Source organism: Hylobates moloch, unplaced genomic scaffold (assembly GCF_009828535.3).
Source record: "Hylobates moloch isolate HMO894 unplaced genomic scaffold, HMol_V3 SCAFFOLD_6, whole genome shotgun sequence".
Lineage (NCBI taxonomy): Eukaryota > Metazoa > Chordata > Mammalia > Primates > Hylobatidae > Hylobates > Hylobates moloch.
The window spans coordinates 74,862,622-74,882,344 of record NW_026652281.1 but is presented as its reverse complement, the minus strand read 5'-3'; the positions used below and the strand labels follow the sequence as shown (position 1 = coordinate 74,882,344).

General features: G+C 42.1%; 1 protein-coding gene across 4 annotated transcripts in view; it reads left to right on the top strand.

Annotated features, from left to right (window-relative positions):
* USP31 (ubiquitin specific peptidase 31) overlaps positions 1-19,723 on the top strand; it is an 85,463-nt gene continuing 65,740 nt past the window's right edge. The window contains exons 1-2 of one of the 4 annotated variants that reach the window (XM_058440820.1): positions 3,859-3,954; positions 4,519-4,643. In XM_058440820.1, coding sequence (XP_058296803.1) covers positions 3,912-3,954; positions 4,519-4,643 — 168 coding nt within the window. In that variant the 5' untranslated portion in view covers positions 3,859-3,911. Of the gene's footprint in view, positions 236-3,537; positions 3,722-3,858; positions 3,955-4,518; positions 4,644-19,723 lie in introns of those variants that run through there. The other 3 variants (XM_032157110.2, XM_058440823.1, XM_058440822.1) reach the window with 3 other exon arrangements.

Here is a 19,723-nt window from a genome sequence, read left to right as displayed (position 1 = left end):
CGGCAACACGTGCTTCATGAACGCCACGCTGCAGTGCCTCAGCAACACCGAGCTCTTCGCCGAGTACCTGGCGCTGGGCCAGTACCGGGCGGGGCGGCCCGAGCCCTCGCCTGACCCCGAGCAGCCTGCGGGCCGCGACACGCAGGGCCAGGGCGAGGTCACTGAGCAGCTGGCGCACCTGGTGCGGGCCCTTTGGACCCTGGAGTACACACCGCAGCACAGCCGCGACTTCAAGGTGAGCCTGCGCGCCGCCGCGCCCCGGCTGCACCCCGAGTCCCTGGGGCACCTGCCCGCCCGGGTCTTCCTTCCCTCGGTTCCTGTTGGCCCTGCAGGCTTCTGCATTGGTTGTTCCGAGTGGTCTGGGCAATCGACCAGTGATTGTAAGGAGACTCATTCATTCATTCATTCCATTCACTGACTGACTGACTGACTGACTCATTCATTCATTCCATTCACTGACTGACTGACTGACAGACTCGCTCACTCACTCATTCAACATGTATTTATTGAGAGCTTACTACATACGTGCCCATACTCTGTGATAATAGGCAATGGGAGTGACGTTGCAATGAACAAGACTGTCCGCCTTCATGGAACTTGCATTTTTGTGGGGTGGGAGTGTTAAGCATGGGTTCAAATCCTGGTTCTGCCACTTACTAGCAATGTGACCTCGGGCAAGTTAAGCAGCCTCTCTGTGCTTACAGTTTCTTCATCTGGGACCTACTTTATAAGGTGGTTGTGAGCTGTAAACAAGTTGGTATATTAGGTCGAACATTGTGAAATTACCCATATTTCACCGTTTTTTATTTACAGATTGGCACTTTTATAGGGTTCAACCTGATAAGTAAAATAATTCAATATCATGTGTATTTGCTGCTATCAGATAGTAGTTTGAAGAAAGAAAAACCTGCTGATGTGATTGATGTGCTGACAGGCTACTTTTTATTTTTATTTTATTTTTAGAGACAGGGTCTTGTTCTGTTGCCCAGGCTGGAGTGCAGTGCTCACATAGCCTCAAACTCCTGGGCTCAAGCAATCCTCCCGCCTCAGCCTCCAGAGTATTTAATAGCTGGGACTACAGAGACACACCACCATAACTACCTATTTTTTATTTTTAAAACACTTTTGTAGAGACGGGGGTTTTGCTGTGTTGCCCAGGCTGGTCTTGAACTCTTGTCCTCAAGCCACCCTCCTTGCTTTGGCCTCCCGAAGTGCTGGGATTACAAGGGTGAGCTATACGTTCCTGGGGGATATGTATGGCCCTTGGCCGAGCCCTCCTTTGCTGTCTGCTGGTGGGGCTGCAAGTGTAGTGAGAGGGTGATTTGAGAGCCGAGTGGTGGGCTGGGACCGGATAGTATGGGACCATTTAGTATGCATTAAGAAATTGGGCTGTTACTCTAAGCAGAAGGGGAACATGATGTGAGATTGTGTAAGGGATACTTTTAGATGGGACATGAATATGGTATTAAGCAGCATGAAATCGGGCGGGGGCGCAGTGGCTCATGCCTGTAATCCTAGCACTTTGGGAGGCCAAGGCGTGTGGATCACCTGAGGTCGGGAGTTCGAGAGCAGCCTGACCAACATGGAGAAACCCCATCTCTACTAAAAATACAAAATTAGACGGGCGTAGTGGTGCGTGCCTGTTATCCTGGCTACTTAGGAGGCTGAGGCAGGAGAATTGCTTGAACCCGGGAGGCGGAGGTTGTGGTGAGCCGAGATCGCGCCATTGCACTCCAGCCTGGGCAACAGGAAACTATCTCTAAAAACAAAACAAAACAAAACAAAAACAGCGTGAAGTCACACAGGGAGAAGGTTAATTCCTTTTTTTTTTTTTTCCCTATCCTGATCTTACTCAGGACAAAGTCTCAGCTTGATGTTAGCCTGTTTTTAACACCTCTTGTTCACCCGCCACCCATTTTTTTTTTTTTTTAAACAGAACAAGCTTCAAGTCTAGAAGCGTTGGCAGGCAACAGTAGCTAGAATTTAATAAGGTTATGTTTTTATTGGGTTTCCATTTGTCTTCAATTCATGGCAAAAGGTACTGGTTTCCCATTGGTGCTATAAAGCTTCTTTATAACAATATTTAAGTAAAAGGAGATGGTTTTGTTAAAATATAAAAAGGTGATGTAGCTGAGGAGCTGCACTTGTTAAGGTCCTGCTTTCTTGCTGACGAACTACATGGCCAGTGTGCATCTCTCCCCATTTAATACTTTTTACTTATATTTTATGCTGCCCAATGCTGTTTTTCTTGGAAAAAAGTCTTTGCTGTTTGATCTTGGCAATTTGAATGGAAGTATTTGACTGACATAGGGACTAGAAAAAAATGAGATATATGTCAGAGATCTCAAAATTATTATTATTATTATTATTTTTGAGATGGAGTCTCATTCTGTCGCCCAGGCTGGAGGGCAGTGGCCTGATCTCGGCCCACTGCAACCTCTGCCTCCAGTGTTCAATCAAGCAATTCTCCTGTCTCAGCCTCCCGAGTAGCTGGGACTATAGGCGCCCGCTACATGCCCAGTTAATTTTTGATCCACCTGCCTCGGCCTCCCCAAGTGCTGAGATTACAGGCGTGAGCCACCGTGCCCAGCTGAGATCTCAAAATTAGAAAGGGAGAATGATCAGAACTGACTACTGTAGGTCCACCCCCCACCCCGCCCCTCTTTGCTTATAATTGCCTGTAAGTAGCCACAGCATTTGTAAACTTTTCGAGGTCAGAGCCTAGTATTTAAGTTTGGTTTTCTCCTCTTTTCCAAAATGTGAAAATCAGTTTCTACAGCATCTTTGTATGTGAACATTTCCATTGCTTTTTATGAGTTTGTGTTCACTTTTGTATCCATTAAGCTGTGAACAGAAATGGGTCAATAATTCTAGAAGTACAGAGACTGATTTATAGGCATGCCTTGGCAGACATGGACAGATTCTTAGAGGCCTGGCTTTTTAAAAAATGTAATCTCCTGAACCTTTAGTAGGTTTCACTCTACATTCATTCATTCACCTCCCATTTATTGAAGGCTTACTTAATCATTTAGGAATGCCTTCAGCCCAAGAAAGGAAAATCCCTAATGATAGTGCCTTAAGCAATAAAAACGTTGCAATTGGCAGTTGGCACACACAGTGATTCTGGAGGTGGATGGTTCTATGGTTCAATGGCTTGTTGGGCCCAACAAGGATCCAGACCATTTCTGTATTTCCTCCTGTTGTCTTTTTAGCTATCGTTGGCTTTTTGTTCTTACATTTGTCACCTCATGGTTGTCTAATGATGGCAGCCACAGCACAGCACCCGGCATTCTACCCAGGACGGCAGGAAGTCATTAGGGAAATAAAAATTCTTCCAGAAGCCCCCTCAGCAGGCTTCTGCTGACATCTCATTGGCTATAACCATGTCAGCTGGCTGTCACGGAGGCTGGAGGGTGGGTATTTGGGTTTTCCTGTCGTCATAGAGGAGGTGAGTAAAGGAGGGGTTTACCTCCCAGGCAGCTATGAAGAGCTGAGTCTAGTAAGATCTAGGAAGTTCCCTGAGACAGCACTTCTCACGCGTCAGTGTGCACATAATTCACCTGGGGATCTTGCTACAAAGCAAATTGAGATTCGGTAGAGCTGGAGTGGTGCCCAAGATTCTGCATTTCTAACAAGCTCCCTGGTGATGCCAGTGCTTTTGGCTCAAGGACCATCCTGTGTATAGCAGGCACCAAGGAACAAGGAAAGCATTACCAAAAAGGTGGCTCCTGAGCAGTGTTCAGAAAGATGAATAGAAATTTGCAGGGCGAGGAAGTGGCGGAGTGGCATGAAAGGGCGTGTGGTTTTGGGGAATAGACATTTAGTGGCTGGCTGCACCATAGAGAGCAGTGGGGGTGCAAGAAGCCTGGGAGAAGAGTGTTGGAAACGCACTGTGAAGGGCTTCGTGAGCTATGCTGGTTTGGATTTCATCCTCAGCAAATTGGAAATCCAGAGGTGATTTTTAAGCAAGGAAGTGATATAATTAGATTCGTTTCCCCTTTTTATTCCCCCAGTTAGGTAACTCCAGCAAATTGATTACTTTTTTAAAAAAGATTTTATTTTAGCTAAATTTGATGGGTATTATTTTGAGTATAAAGAAAGTTGAACGCTAAGGCAGGACGCAGTGGCTCATGTCTGTAATCCCAGCACTTTGGGAGGCCATGGTGGGTGGATCACTTGAGACCAAGAGTTCCAGACCAGCCTGGACAACATGGTGAAACCCCGTCTCTACTAAAAAAATACAAAAAGTAGCTGAGCGTGGTGGCACACACCTGTAATCCCAGCTACTCGGGAGGCTGAGGCACGAGAATGTCTTGAACCCAGGAGGTGGAGTTTGCAGTGAGCAGAGATTATGCCACTGCGCTCCAGCCTGGGTGACAGAGTGAGACTCTGACTCAAAAAAAGGAAAACAAAAAAAAGAAAGTTAAACACCAGAAGATGGACCTGAGGCATACCTCACTGTGCTTTGCCTGCTTGGGGTGGACATTGTTATTTCATTCAGATATTTTTCACTTTCAGATCGCTCACATTCAGCCTTAGAATCCTGCTCAGTTCTAGAAGGGCTCCAGGCAGCCACCACCAGTTGGTTGAAGTTGGCAGAGGAGATAAAACCAGTTTGCCATCTTGAGATAGTTTACCTTGAGGTTAGAAAAGCACTTACTACGTCTTTGTGCTTTTATTATCTTAAAACTGTAAGTTACTAATGCTTTTCTTTGTTAGTTTTTCAACTAGAATTCTTTCTTCCTTTCTAACCACATTGACTGGAGTTTTAGGAGCTTGCCAAGTAGATGGTTTTTGGTTTTGGATGGGCTAGATTGTTGTTAAAGTTGGGTTTTCATTTCCCAGGATGAAATGAGTTGACTAGCTCAACCTTGATATGCTTTAAAAAACATCTCTAGCCATTACCTTTATCCTTTCTCTTTTTACACAGATATTTTTGTTTGTTTGTTTCCTACTCTTAGAGCACTGGTTTTCAACACGGGCACTTTTGCCTGTCCTCACCCTACCCTGCTCCCACCCCCTGGGACATTTGTCAATGTCTGGAACCCTACTTGGTTGTCACAGCTGGGATCAGGGTGCCACTGGCATGTGGGTAGATTCCAGGGATGCTGCTAAATGTCACACAATGTGCAGGATAGCCCCCCTTAATAAAGGATTTTCACCCCAAAGTGTCAATAGTGCTGAGGCTGAGAAACTGTTTGGAGGAAGGTTTGGAGACTCAGCGTAAAGTTCCTTTTACTTCCCCGGCCTTTAAAATGGTTACCTTGTTATCTCTCTCTCTCTCTCTCTGTCCTCCACAACCTCTCCCTCTCTCTTTCTCCTTCTCTGTCTCTGAGTATGTATATGTGTTTGCAGCAGCACTAGGGTAAAACTTGGGCTTCACTGGCAGGACCCTTGCATCACTTTCTTAGTAAAATAGTGAGAGTAAATAAATCACTTTGAATACATAATATGCCATTTTAAAGGGAATCAGCTTATTGCTTTCATAGGAGCATGGGTACCCCAGATTCTTACAAATGCTTTCTGAGTTTTAGTGCTCAGAGCCGTTTTGCAACAAGTAAAAAGATGGATGGTCATCTTTCAAGCAAGAAAGATAAATTTTATGGCAGCAGTTTTTAAACTGTGCTGGCGAAGAACAGCTAGCACAGAGTGATCTATTGATAAAAGGATTGTGGGGACTCCTTCTAGATTTGCAGTGAAACAAATAGTAATTGATGAATAGAATTCTCTCTCCCATATTTTTTTTCCTTGAACTTTGGTGCCTTGTGCTTATTTATTAGTGAGACTTCTCAAGTCACAAAAGGAATAAACTTGTATAAGAGACTAGTGGTGAACAACCTGGCAATCGGAGGCTCACACTTGCTGAGTTTCCCAGCCTGCTTTTCCATGCAGTCATGCTGGGAGTTCTGGTGCTGTGCTGCAAACCCATGGTACACAGTTTTTTTCTGGTTTGTGTCAAGCTCTTTAGTATATTGACATTTCAGTGTTTTCCACAAAGCACACTGACTTCAGGGTGTCCCTTGGGGGGAAAAATGAAATTGTGTAGGTCACATTTAGCTTTGTGACAGAGTATAAAATAGAAAGTACATCCCTTCCTGGTCAGTTCTCTGGTCCATCAAATGCCATCACTTGAGTTTTAGCAAAGCTCCACATCTCTGAGGGAGAAAGTTGATAGAATCATGAAGTTTTAGACTTGGAAGGAGACTCGGATGTGGTGTGAGTAGTCCCTAGCCTTTCAGGATGAGGGAACTGAGTTCACCCACTGGCTAGAGGTTGAGGGAGCAGAACCAGAGTTCTGACTTCCACTGACTGTCAACTCTGTGTAACCCTGCACTGCTGGTGCACAAACTGGGTCCTGGGCCTGGGGTGGCCTTATCAGTACAAGCAATGAAATGACAGGTCTCAACATAACACATCCATGGGCAGAGGGGACGTGCTGAAACGTGTAACATTTTTTCCTCTGAGACTGTGGTGCTGAATTGGAGTGAAAATAAGGTCATCGGCAGCTAGCTTCACGTTTGTGCCATTGCTCCTCAGGCTTAGGTGTTTTTGGAAGTCTTTCTTAAAACACATTGCTTTCAGACTGTTTCAACACATATATCAACACATGTGGATCTCTCTCCAGTAAGCTTTGAGCTGATGTTTGCCACATCTTACCAAGTTTGGTAAAAGTGAAGTGTAAGAATTATAATAAATTTTCCAAGAGGATTAACTGAGGAATAAAAATACATGGGATAATTATTAACTCCATATTTTGGACCTGAATCACATTTGCTGCACAGTTATTGTTAGTTTAGTAAGGGGCTGGGAATAGAGGATTAAGTACAAAGGTTATAGGACTAGGTTCATACCCTCGGAGAACTTAGCTGCTTATAGAGAAGCTGTTTTAAGTTGTACTGATGAGGAAAGTTCACTGGGAGCTCAGAGAGAGGTGAGATCATTGTGTATGAAAGTGTAAGTAGGAAGATTTCATTTATTCATCGTTTTATTTGTTGTCAGCAGTTAAGCATCTACAAATTTGAGTTTCTAACTCCATGCCACATATTGTACAAGTCATTTGTTATATAGTGGAAAACAAAGTGATATGATAATGGTAAAAAAATTGTAAAAGGCCATGTGTTCCCTTCCTTTATGGAACTGTTATTGCCACAGAGGAGGCAGATATTATTCAATAAACACTGGTAAATATGAAATTAAAAATTACAGTAGGCCAGACATGGTGGCGTGCGCCTGTAATCCCAGCACTTTGGGAGGCCGAGGTAGGCAGATAGCTTGAGCCCAGGAGTTCGAGACCAGCCTGGGCAACAGGTGAAACCCTGTCTCTCCAAAAAGTACGAAAATTAGCCAGGCATGGTGGCACACACCTGTGGTTCCAGCTACTTCGGAGGCTGAGGTGGGAAGATCACCTGAGCCCAGGAGGTCAAGGCTGTGGTGAGCTGAGATTGTGCCACTGCCCTCTGGCCTGGGCTACAGAGTGAGACCCTGTGTCAAAAAAAAAAAAATTATTATATAAGTACTAAAGAGAGATAGGTGTATGAGAGGGAATAATGGGTGTGACCAGGCAGGAGGAATAAAATGCAGAAGGCACTATAGTTGGAAAGAGCTGAGGGTACACTTAAAAGTCTGACAGATCTTGTTTGCAGCTAGAGAGCCAGGAGGAGAGTGGGATGGAGGAGGTGGAGAGGCAGGGGCCAGGTAGGCAGAGGCCGAGTCTGCCTTGTGTCGCTATAGTGTCTTATAGACCAAGTTAAGGGGTTTAGATTTTATTCCAAGAGACATGGGGGCTGTTGTAGGCTTTAAACAGAGTCCTGGTATGATCTTGTGAAAATGCGAAGTGGTCATTCTGGGCACTGGATAGTGAGTAGAATGGAGGCAGAGACCAGTCGGGAGGTTTTTGTGATGGACTGGGTACAAGGGATGGTGGAGGGAGGTGGAGAAGTGGATGGATTTAAGATGTGTCTAGAGGTAGACTCTTGACAGAACTTGCTAACGGACTGATTTGTGGCAAGACACTGGAGCAGAGAACATTGAGGAGAGCATCCAGAATAACTCCCACCTGTTTTCCTGAGCAACTGGGTGATTGCTGGGGCTGTATACCTATTTGAGGAGAAGCAGTTTTGGGGGAGTCAGGAATTCAGGTTCAGATATGTTAAATAGTACACTCATGAGATGTCGAGTAGGCAGCTGGGTAAGGAACTCAGAAGATAAGTTAAACATTTTGGAGTTGTCACCAGTAGATGGTATTTAAAGCCATGGGCTATAGACTTAGAATGGGATTTGAAGATTAATAAAACATTGATATTTAAGGGGAAGAGAGATGACATTCTAGGTTGCTAGGGAAATATTCTGAGCAGAGGTATAGATATAGCATGGTCTGGGGATAGAGAGCCTTGATTTGGAGCAGATTCTCGGCCTTGGCACTGTTGCTATTTTGGGCTGGCTAATTCTTTGTTGTTGGGGGCTGTCCTGGCACTGTAGGATGTTTAGCAGAATCCCTGGCCTTCACCCACTACATGTAGTTGTACTCCCCCCTACTCCAAGTCAAGAAATGTCTCCAGATACTGCCAAATGTCCCTGGGCAGGAAAATTGAGAACCACTGATTTGGAATGAAGGGGAGATAAATTTGGATGACTGGGGAGAGGAGAGGGGGCACATTATGGATGGCTTTGAGAGTCTGTCACAACAGTTTAGCCTTGAGGCTGCAATCAGTAGTGATTCAATTGCGCCGCCTTGAGTTGTGCAGGGAGATTGATTTGATGAAAACGATTTTAGAAAAATGGGTCTGATGGTGAGTGAAAATGAATCACATAGAGGAGAAAATAAATACAGGGAGAAAAATCACAGGAATGAAGTGAGGAAAGGGAGGAGGAAAGGTGAATCCAAGAGACATTTTGGAGGACATTGGACATTATTAAGAAAACTACAAGAGGCGGGGTGGTAAAGGGAATACTGAGATTTCAGGTCAAGGTGATAAAGAAATAATAGGGATATTTGATGTAAATTTAATAGCTGATAGAAATTGAGCACTTAGAAAGGGAAATGGTTTGTGGAGCATGAGGAGCAGAAAGATTGTGCATTTAATTTGAATATGTGGAGTTGGGAGTCACAGGATATGACCTTCCCACTTAAGAGAGGTAGCCTTAATAGACAGTTGGAAATCAGGTGCAATTTAGGACTAGCTGTATAGACTTGGATTTAGCTGCATAGAGGTGATAATTGAAGCCAGGAGCATATTTAGAAGGTCTGAGGCCCATGACTAAGCCTTTGAGGGAAACTAAAAATGAGAGGACAGGAGGAGAGAGAGGCCCTCTTAAGGGGAAGTCAGAGAGGTAGCAGGAAAACCAGGAAGGCAGAATCATGACACCTGGTTTGCTTTACAGTTTGACTACCTGCTCTTAGCGCTGAATACAGTGTAGAGCTGCAGAAATATCAGTTTATTTTATTTTAGTTTGTATTTCGAGACAGAGTCTTGCTCTGTTGCCCAGGCTGCAGTGCAGTGGTGTGATTAGCGTGATCTCGGCTCACTGCAACCTCTGCCTCCCGGGTTCAAGTGATTCTCCTGCCTCAGCCTCCCGAGTAGCTGGGATTACAGGTGTGCATCACTGTGCCCAGCTAATTTTTGTATTTTAGTAGAGATGGGGTTTCACCATGTTGGCCAGGCTGGTCTCGAACTCCTGACCTCAGGTAGTCCACCCACCTCGGCCTCCCAAAGTGTTGGGATTACAGGCGTGAGCCACCGTGTCCAGCCTGAAATATCAATTTATGCCCATTAAGAAACAAATCAGGTTGGTATTTTGCAGACAGGATATAGATTTATTAAGTCTACAGATTTATTGAGCACATTTCCTGTGCTGGTCCTGCATTAGAAGGCACTGGGGATATGAAGATGAGTGAAGTGGCCCATGCCCTCAAGGAATTCAGGGTTTAGAAGGGAAGACAAATGGGTATAAAAATAATTGCAATAGGATAGGATGAGTGCTGGGACAGAGTTATGTACAAAAGTGCTGTGCAAACCTGGGGGTGAGGTCACCTGAGGGAGGAATGGGGCCTGTGAGGTGACTGAAGAAACAATACCTGCTCCATGTCTTGAAGGATTTGGTAGGAATTTTCTAGGTGGATAGGGGAAAGGTGGGAAAGTCCTTTGCAGGGCAGCAAACCCCGTAAGTGCAAAGGTTTGGAACCTCAAGCACTTTCTGGCTTCTTCAGAAAATTTCAAGGTTTAGGGTGGTTGTAACAGAAGGGTACAAGGTACAAGGTAGAATGGGAGGAGGCCCACTGAGTGATGGTTTGAGCAGGGCTGGATCTGGAAGTCCTTCGGTGCCATGTTGCAGAATGGCATTCTGCAAAGGCAGGCACCAAATAATTTTAGACAAGCTTGTGGTATGATTGTCTTTTTTCTTTTATTTTTAAAAGAATGGTCGCTCAGAGGCTAGGGACATGGAGGATAGGTTGAGTGATGATGAGAGAGGGGAAGGGACAGAACCTGGTTCAGGACAAACAGTATATATCTTAGCCTCTTTGAAACTGGTCACATTTGGGAAACTGAAGCAATTTAGAACTTCTCAAAGATGATAAATTCTATTTTAGACATATTTTATTTGTGGTCCCATGGTAATTCATGAGGGGAAATATTTGGTAGTTTAGGATATAGTTTTGGCTAGAGATTTCTATTTGTTATAAAACTCCAATTCTGAGATTTTAAAAAAATGTCTTCCCAACCAACGATGTAAACTAGCACTAAATCTGTCATTCTGATTTGACCTAGTTTGGTTCTTTACACATTTGCAGGGGCAGAGATTCAACTTGAACTTAGGGCAGCGTGACATACATGCTCTTACTCTGGAACACGTTGCCCTAAGGTGCCATTGATTTACATTTTTGTACTTCTTGTCCACTATGATATTTTATATGGTTGTTCTGGTCAGACCACTTTGGATTATGATTTTTAAATGCAACTTGTAAAACATTTTTTAAATGTTTCTAAAGAACATTCGTAATACTGTTTAATGATTTATATGGTATTATCACATTGCTAAGTGATAATTTACTTATCCTGTCCTCTTCCTTTGGACACTTTCCTCCCTACTCTTTTTTTTGTTTGTTTGTTTTACTATAATGAACATGAATCGTGTTAATAGCTTTTTGCTTTGTTGGATTGTTTCTTTAGGATACATTTCCAGACATACCCTTAGAACATCAAAAACATATAGACATCTTTTTGATTTCTCATGTGTTATACTACGTTGCAAAGAAAAGAAATTACAAAAATTACAGTGCTGCTAGTTGATAATAAACTTCACCCAGCACAGTAAATGGTACATGTTGGTTACTCAAACCATTTGTAGAATGAGTTTGGTTTTGTAATTTAAATTTGTTATATCCATTCTTTGCTCATTTATCTCTTAGCATTTAAAAACTTTTTTTATTGTAGTAAAATATACACAACATAAAATGTACCATTTTATGTATACAATCTGGCTGGGTGCAGTGGTTCACGCCTGTAATCCCAGCACTTTGGGAGGCCTTGGTGGGCATATCACCTGAGGTTGGGAGTTTAAGACCAGCCTGACCAACATGGAGAAACCCGTCTCTACTAAAAATACAAAATTAGCCAGGTGTGGTGGCACATGCCTGTAGTCCCAGCTACTAGGGAGGCTGAAGTAGGAGAATCTCTCGAACCTGGGAGGTAGAGGTTGCGGTGAGCTGAGATTGAGCCATTACACTCCAGGTGGGCAACAAGAACGAAACTCCATCTCAAAACAAAACAAAACAAAACAAAACAAAACAAAACAAAACAAAACGAAACAAAAAAACCCCACAATCCCATGGTATTAGGTACAGACAATGTTGTACAACCATCTCTCCATTTCAAGAACTTTTTCATCATCCCAAACAAAAACTTTGTATGCATTAAACAGTAACTCTTCTTTAGTCCTCAGTAACCTCTATTTTCTTCTGTCTCTATGAATTTGCCTATTCTAGATATCTTATAAAAAGGGAATTTTACAATATAATATGCAAAAATTTTTTGTGTGGCTTATTTCACTTAATGTTTTCAAAGTTCATCCACGTTATAGCATGTATCAGAATTTCATTTCTTTTTATGGCTGACTACTGTTCCATCATTTGTATGTAAGAGGTTTTTATTCTTTTATCTGTCAGTAGACACTTGGATCGTTTCCCCCTTTAGGTTATGTGAATAATGATCCTGTGAATATTGATGTACGAGTATCTGTTTGAGTTCTTGTTTTCACTTTTTTCAGCTCATATAATTCTATGTTTAACTTTTTGAGGGACTGTCAAACTATCTTCCACTAACTGTACCATTTTACATTCTCACCAATAATGGATGAGGGTTCTGATTTTTCTGCATCTTCACCAACATTTGTTAGTTTCCATTTGTTTTTGATTATAGCCATCCTAGTGGGTGTAAAGTGGTATCTCATTGTGTTTTTTTTTTTTTTTTTCTGAGACAGGGTCTTGCTCTGTCACTCAGGTTGGAGTGCAGTGGTTCAGTCATGGCTCACTGCAGCCTCAGCCTCCTGGGATCAAGGGATCCTCCTGCTTCAGTTCCCCTGAGTAGCTCAGACTACAGGTGCGTGCCACTATGCCTGGCTAATTTTTGTGTTTTTGTAGAGATGGGGTTTTACCATGTTGCCTAGGCTGGTCTTGAACTCCTGGGCTCAAGTGATCTACCCACCTTGGCCTCCCAAAGTGCTGGGATTACAGGTGTGAGCCACCACACTAGGCCTCATTGTGGTTTTGATTTACATTCTCCTAATGAATAATGATGCACTTTTCAAGTGCATATAGGTCATTTGTATATCTTTGGAGAAATGTCTCTTCAGGTCTTTGCTAATTTTTGAATTAGTTTTTTTTAGTGGTGGTGATGAATTGTAAGAGTTCTTTATATATTCTAGATGTTAATTTTTTTTTTTTTTTTGAGACGGAGTCTCATTCTGTCGCCCAGTCGCCCAGTCGCCCAGGCTAGAGTGCAGTGGTGCAACCTCGGCTCACTGCAAGCTCTGCCTCCTGGGTTCACACCATTCTACTGCCTCAGCCTCCCGAGTAGCTGGGACTACAGGCGCCCGCCACCACGCCCGGCTAATTTTTTGTATTTTTAGTAGAGACGGGGTTTCATTGTGTTAGCCGGGATGGTCTCGATCTCCTGACCTCGTGATCTGCCTGCCTCGGCCTCCCAAAGTGCTGGGATTACAGGCGTGAGCTGCCGCGCCCGGCCCTAGATGTTAATTTCTTATCAGATATATGAATAGCAGCTATTACCTTCCATTCTGTCATTCACTCTCTTGGTAGTGCCTTTTCAGGCACAGAAGTTTTTTTTTGTTTTTTTTTTTTGAGATGAAGTCTTGCTTTGTTGCCTAGGCTGGAGTGCAGTAGCACAATCTTAGCTCACTGCAGCCTCCGGCTCCCGGGCTCAAGCAATTTTCCTGCTTCAGCCTCCTGGGTAACTGGGATTACAGGCGCCCACCACCACGCCCAGCTAATTTTTTGTATTTTTAGTAGAGACAGGGTTTCACCATGTTGGCCAGGCTGGTCTCGAACTCTGGACCTCAGGTGATCGGCCCACCTCAGCTTCCCAGAGTGCTGGGATTACAGGTGTGAGCCACCATGCCCAGCCAAGTTTTTAATTTTGATGATGTCCACTTTTTCTAGTTTTTCTTTTGTTGCCTGTGCTTTTGGTCGTATTCAGTAGATCGTTGCCAAATCCAGTGTCATAAAGCCTCTATGTTTTCTTCTGAGAATTTTATAGTTTTAGTTCTTACGTTTAGGTTTTTGATCCATTTTGAATTAATTTTTGTATTAATTTTTGGTAAGGGTCCAACTTTATTCTTTTGCATGTGGCTATCCAGTTTTCCCAGGACTATACCATGGTTGACAAAATTGTGCTTTCCCTATTGAATGATCTTGGTACCCTTGTTGAAAATCAATTGATCATATATGCGAGGGTTTATTTCTTGACTCTGTTCTATTCCATTGATTTATATGTCTGTTTTTATTAGGTGTTATCTTTATGTATCTTTACCCCACTGTTCTCATTGCTGTAGCTGTGTGCAGTAGTAAGTTTTGAAATCAGGAAGCGTGAGTCCTTCAATTTTGTCTTTTTCGAGATTGTTTTGCTTCAGTGTCTTGAGATTATTCCATATAAATTTTAGGATGGACTTTTCTATTTCTTCAAAAAGATGCTATTAGGATTTTGACAGAGATTGCCTTGAATATGTAGATCGATTTGGGTAATATTGTCATCTTAACAATATTAAGTCTTCTAAGCCATGAAGATGGGATGTCTTTCCATTTATTTATGTCTTTAATTCCTTTCAGCTATGTTTTGTGGTTTTCAGTGTACTGTTTTTTTCCTTCCTTGGTTAAATTTATTCCTAAGTATTTTATTCTTGTTGATGCTATTGCAAATGGAATTATTTTGTTTTATTTTTGGATTGTTCATTACTAGTATATAAAAGTGCAAATTGATTTTTGCATGTTGATTTTGTATCCTGCAATTTGTTGAATTTATTTATTAGTGCTAACAGATTTTGGTGTGATTCTTTAGGTGTTTCTACATACAAGATCATGTCATTTGTGAAAAGAGATAATTTTTCTTCTTCCTTTTCATTTTTAACGGCTTTTGTTTCTTTTTCTTGCCTAATTGCTCTGGCTAGAACTTCTCATACTATGTTGAATAGAAGTGGTAAAAGTAGGCATCCTTGTCTTGTTTCTTGAGCTTAGAGGAAAAGCTTTTAGTCTTTGACCATTGAGTATGATGTTAGCTGGGGGCTTTTTTACATGGTACTTCTACCATGTTGAGGAAGTTTCCTTCTATTCCCAATTTGTTGAGGGTTTTTTTTTTTTTTTTTTTTTTATCATGAAAGAGTGTTTAATTTTGTCAAATGCTTTCTTCTGCATCAACTGAGACGATCATGGTTTGCTTTTTTCTCATTATTTTGTTAATGTTACGATCAATTTTCATATGTTGAACCTCCTTTCATTCCAGAAATAAATCCCATTTGGTTATGATGTCTATTTAGATTTTGAAGACTGTTTTTGATTTTTAAACTTTATAAGAGTTCTGTATAGAATATGTGTGTGTGTGTGTTTATAAGGTAACAACTTTAAACATTTGTTACATTTGATAAAAATATTTCCCTCATTCTCTTGCTCTTTTAGTTTGGTACTTTTGTATGTTACAGAAAGTTTTAATTTATATTTTTTAATATTTTTTTAACCTGACCTTTTCCCTTACTGCTTTTGTTACTATATAGCTGCAAATGGTATTCTTGTATATAGGATAATTTTTCTTTTTTTTTTAGCTTTTTTTCTACTGTGTTCTAAAATATTTATCTCTTCAGAATATGGAGTTTACTTTGGTGCATGTGTACAGTGAGGATTTCCTTTAAGGTTTGGTATTTCCCATCTCGTGTAGTATAGTGAGTGGTTAGTGTTCAAATCCTGGCTGCACTACTTGCTAGCCTCGGGACCTTTGGCACTTAACTCTTTGGGCTTAATTTCCTCATCTGTAAAGTGGAGATAAGAGTATATCTGTTTCATAAGGCTGTTTTGAAAACAAATGAGAGAAAAACTTGGCAGGGGGCCTGGCATGCCATCAGGGCTCACTGAGAGCTGACTGATGTTGTTACCATTGTTACTCCAACCTTATGATCATCCTGCTTATTTACAAAAGGTTTCTCTGTATTTAGAGTTATGGTTTATTTCTGAATTTTGTATTCTGTTTCATCAATTCTTTTACTGGTGCTGTATAGTGTTATTGTTGCTTATTCTTCTTTCTCATGCTATTTAAAGTTTCTCCAAATTTTAGAATCATTTTGTCAAGTTTCAAAAACAAAATAATCTGTTCGATTTTTTTGTGTGTGTGCGTGTGTGTGTGAGACAGGGTCTCACTGTGTTGCCCAGGCCGGAGTGTAGTGGCATGATATTGGCTCACTGCAGCCTCGACCTCCCAGGCCCAAGTGGTCCTTCCACCTCAGCCTCCCGAGTAGCTTGGACTACGGGTGCATGCCACCACTCCTGGCTAACTTTTGTATTTTTTTGTAGAGATGTGTTTTGCCGTGTTGCCCAGGCTGGCCTTGAACTTCTGGGCTGAAGTGATTTGCCCATCTCTTCCTCCCAAAGTGCTGAGATTATAGGCATGAGCCACTGCGCCTGGCCAATCTGTGTGAATTTTAATGTTAAATATATGCATTAATTTGGGGCAGGTAACCACGTTTGCTGAATGCCTGCCTGTCACTGATAAAATCAATAACTTTCCACAAAATATCAACTAAAAATGCTATAGTAGGAAAGCCTGAATTGACTGATAACTGAGGAAGAAATGGAAAGCTATTAAAGAACTGCCTGTTCCCTCAAAGGGCAGCAGGATTGGATGGATTTTTTCATACATTCTTCCAAGGATCAGATAATCCCCATGTTGTATGAACTGTTTAAAAACATAGAAAAATCACTCTCAGAGGCAAAATGATTCAGTTTCCTAAATCTATTGCCGTCTTCCCCCCAACTCCCTCATGTGCAGTGATTATGTCTTATTTAACATCGAATTTCTGTGCCTGGTTTGTAGGAGGTGCACAACGTGTTGATTAATCTGAGAGGAACATGCCACAACCAAAGACAGCTTGCAGAGCAGCCAGCCCCAGCCTCTGATGTTATAAATGTAGATGTGCTGGTGGTGGGGCCAGTTCTGTTGTGGGCTTGGGTCAGAACTCACTTGAGGACTGTGATTACTCTTGGGCTTTAAGCTTTGAGAGGGGAGAGGAGAAATTAGAAAAGGAAATGGCGGGCCTCGTATACAGGATTTATGAGCAGGTTGTCTGAAAATAGGATGAGCTGCCTCACATAATAGTATTTTTCCTATCATCGCACAGGCTTAAGCAGAGTCTTGGGTGATACTGTAGGGGGCAGTCACATGCCTCATGGTGGGTTGGGCTGGATTCACTTACTTTCTTTTCTTTGTCTCTTGCTCCTTTCTTCTGACTTGTGAGCTTATAAAAATGTATGTTAGAAGCAGTGTTGACAGTGTTTGGCAGCTTTATGGGTGTGTGAAGAGTGGATGAGGAGGAGGAGATGAAAATAACAGAGGTTTTGAAACAGGGTGTTTTGGGGATGGCACTCTTGACGATTGGAAAAATAAAATGGAAAGCCATTCTGGAGGTGGGTGGATAAGTTTCATTTTGGTTGGGTCATATAGTATTTGAACATAAGAATCCCAAGAAAACTTTTATTAAAAGCTATATTTATTAAAATGTTACCATTTTCAGGTACTGTGCAATGTGAATCATTTAAGTTTTTGGTGAGCCATGTAGAGAGGAACTGATCTAGTCTAAACATGGAACTATCTCTTAAATCAAGATACAGTTGTAATCATATAGATGCTTTTCCTGAGTTAGTTGTTTTACATCTTCCTTTGTGTGACTTAAAGTTTTTAGTTTGACTCTGCTAGTTTTGTTTTATTTGTGCGTGGCTTGATGGATTTTTCCTGTCCCCATCTATACACTTGTCACAATGAGGGGCTACTAAATAGGGCAGTGTTCTCTGTTTGTGTAGTCCCCACAGCTGTTTCCTATAGTAAAGACTCTGGAAAACAATGACCTTATAGTTTCCACAAAAAAAAAAAACCTTTTATATTTAGTAGGGGAAAAGAAATCATTCAAAATTCAGTAATTTAAAGTTGTGTCCTCTGTTGCTTCTTCCTTCAAAAATATTATTGTTTGCTCTGCTAATTAATTGCTCATTGGCTGTTCCTCAAATGACCTTTTATGTTTAACAAACAACATTTTTGCAGTGGAGCACATCGGGATATCTTGTCTTCCATTTGACCGTAATCTTTCTCTATTTAGAAATCATTGTTTTAAGCCATGGACTGTGGCAGTTCCTAGAGCAATTGGCCAGTCACTGAACATCTGTTGCTTCTTCCCTCCAGCTGTTGGGTTCGGATGGTAGCAAACAATGTGTCCACAAATAAACAGTTCACGCTTTAGAAGATTTCATAGGACTGGTCAGGAAATGCCTTTGTTGGTATCTGCTTCTACTGGAAGGAACCCTTCTTTGTAAACCCATCACTAGCTCAGTACATGTTTTGGCTTTAATTCTTGGTATTCTTTTAATCTTGAAGAGCAAGGTAGAGAGCCATCTGATTGTCAGGAGATTTAAGAAACAATAATAATCTCAGTGATGGAAATGCCGCTTATTTGTGTAGGGCCATATCATTTACAAAGTGAATTCACGTACACAAGCCCAGAGAGAAAAGCAAACTGATGATGGCAGGTTCCATGTGCCTTTTATGGTTCATTAGAGTTCTTTAGCATCAAATGCCCTCCCATTCATTGCTACACTCATTTTATTGCTTGCTCATTTCGGTCCTCTAGTACTCTAGTGACGCAACAGGTTTCTGTGTTTGATCCTGTCCCCAACAACATTTTTGCCAGTGAGTTGGATGAGGACCTAACCTAGGTATATTAATTGAATTTGTAAATGTCTTCTACAAAAATTTGGCTGGGCATGGTGGCTTAGGACAGTAATCCCAGCACTTTGGGAGGCTGAGGGTGGAGGATTGCTTGAGCCCAGGAGTTCAAGACCAGCCAGGGCAGCATAACAAGATTCTGTGTCTACAAAACTAAAATAAAATACAACTTTAAATTGTTATTATTTTTAGACAGTCTTGCTCTGTTGCCCAGCCTGGAGTGCACTGGCATGATCATAGCTCACTGCAACCTTGAATTGCAGGGCTTGAGATCCTCTTGCCTCAGCCTCCTGAGTAGCTAGAACTGGAGGTGCACACTACCATGCCTGGGTAATTTTTGTATTTTTTTGTGAGATGGGGTACGTTGCCCAGACTGGTCTCAAATTCTTGGCCTTGAGTGATCCTCCCACCTTGGCCTTCTAAAGTGCTGGGATTACAAGCGTGAGCCACAGCGCCCAGCTGAATTTGTAAATGTCTTGATGGGTATAGCATATACTCCAAGTTAGAGAATGCAGGTCCGTTAAGATCTTTAATTAAAATTAACAGCTAAAATGGAATAGAATCCTGCATCTTGCATTTGGATCCAAAAATGAACTAACTACCCCATAGCACCTACGTGAAAGGACCCGGGTGTGTTACTAGCTCGTGACTTACGCTGATGTATCTGCCAAAAATGTTTATGGTTTTTTATGCTACCTTCAAAGAAGCATCTTGATCCGGGGTGGTGGGTGATAGTGCTGTTCCTGTCAGACCACACCTAGGATTTTATGTTTACGTGTCATTCTGGAAACCTAGGATATCATGTAATTTCTGGGCTGACAAACTGTAGTGTGTCTAGAGTTGGTGGTGGAAGACTCCCTAGGGGAGTCTTTCAGCAGGGAGAGGGGATTACTTTGAGAGAAAGCATTTGTCTTTGCACATAATTCCAACTCCTGTAGTTCCGGCCCTCATTATGTCTCAGTCACACAATTGCAGTAGCCTTCTAGCCCCTCTGCTATTGCTAAACTCTGTCCTTTCTAATTGGTAGTTTTTCTTTTTTAAAATTTTATTTATTAAAAAATATTAGAGGCCGGGCGCGGTGGCTCACGCTTGTAATCCCAGCACTTTGGGAGGCCGAGGCGGGTGGATCACGAGGTCAGGAGATCGAGACCACGGTGAAACCCCGTCTCTACTAAAAATACAAAAAAAATTAGCCGGGCGTGGTGGTGGGCGCCTGTAGTCCCAGCTACTCGGAG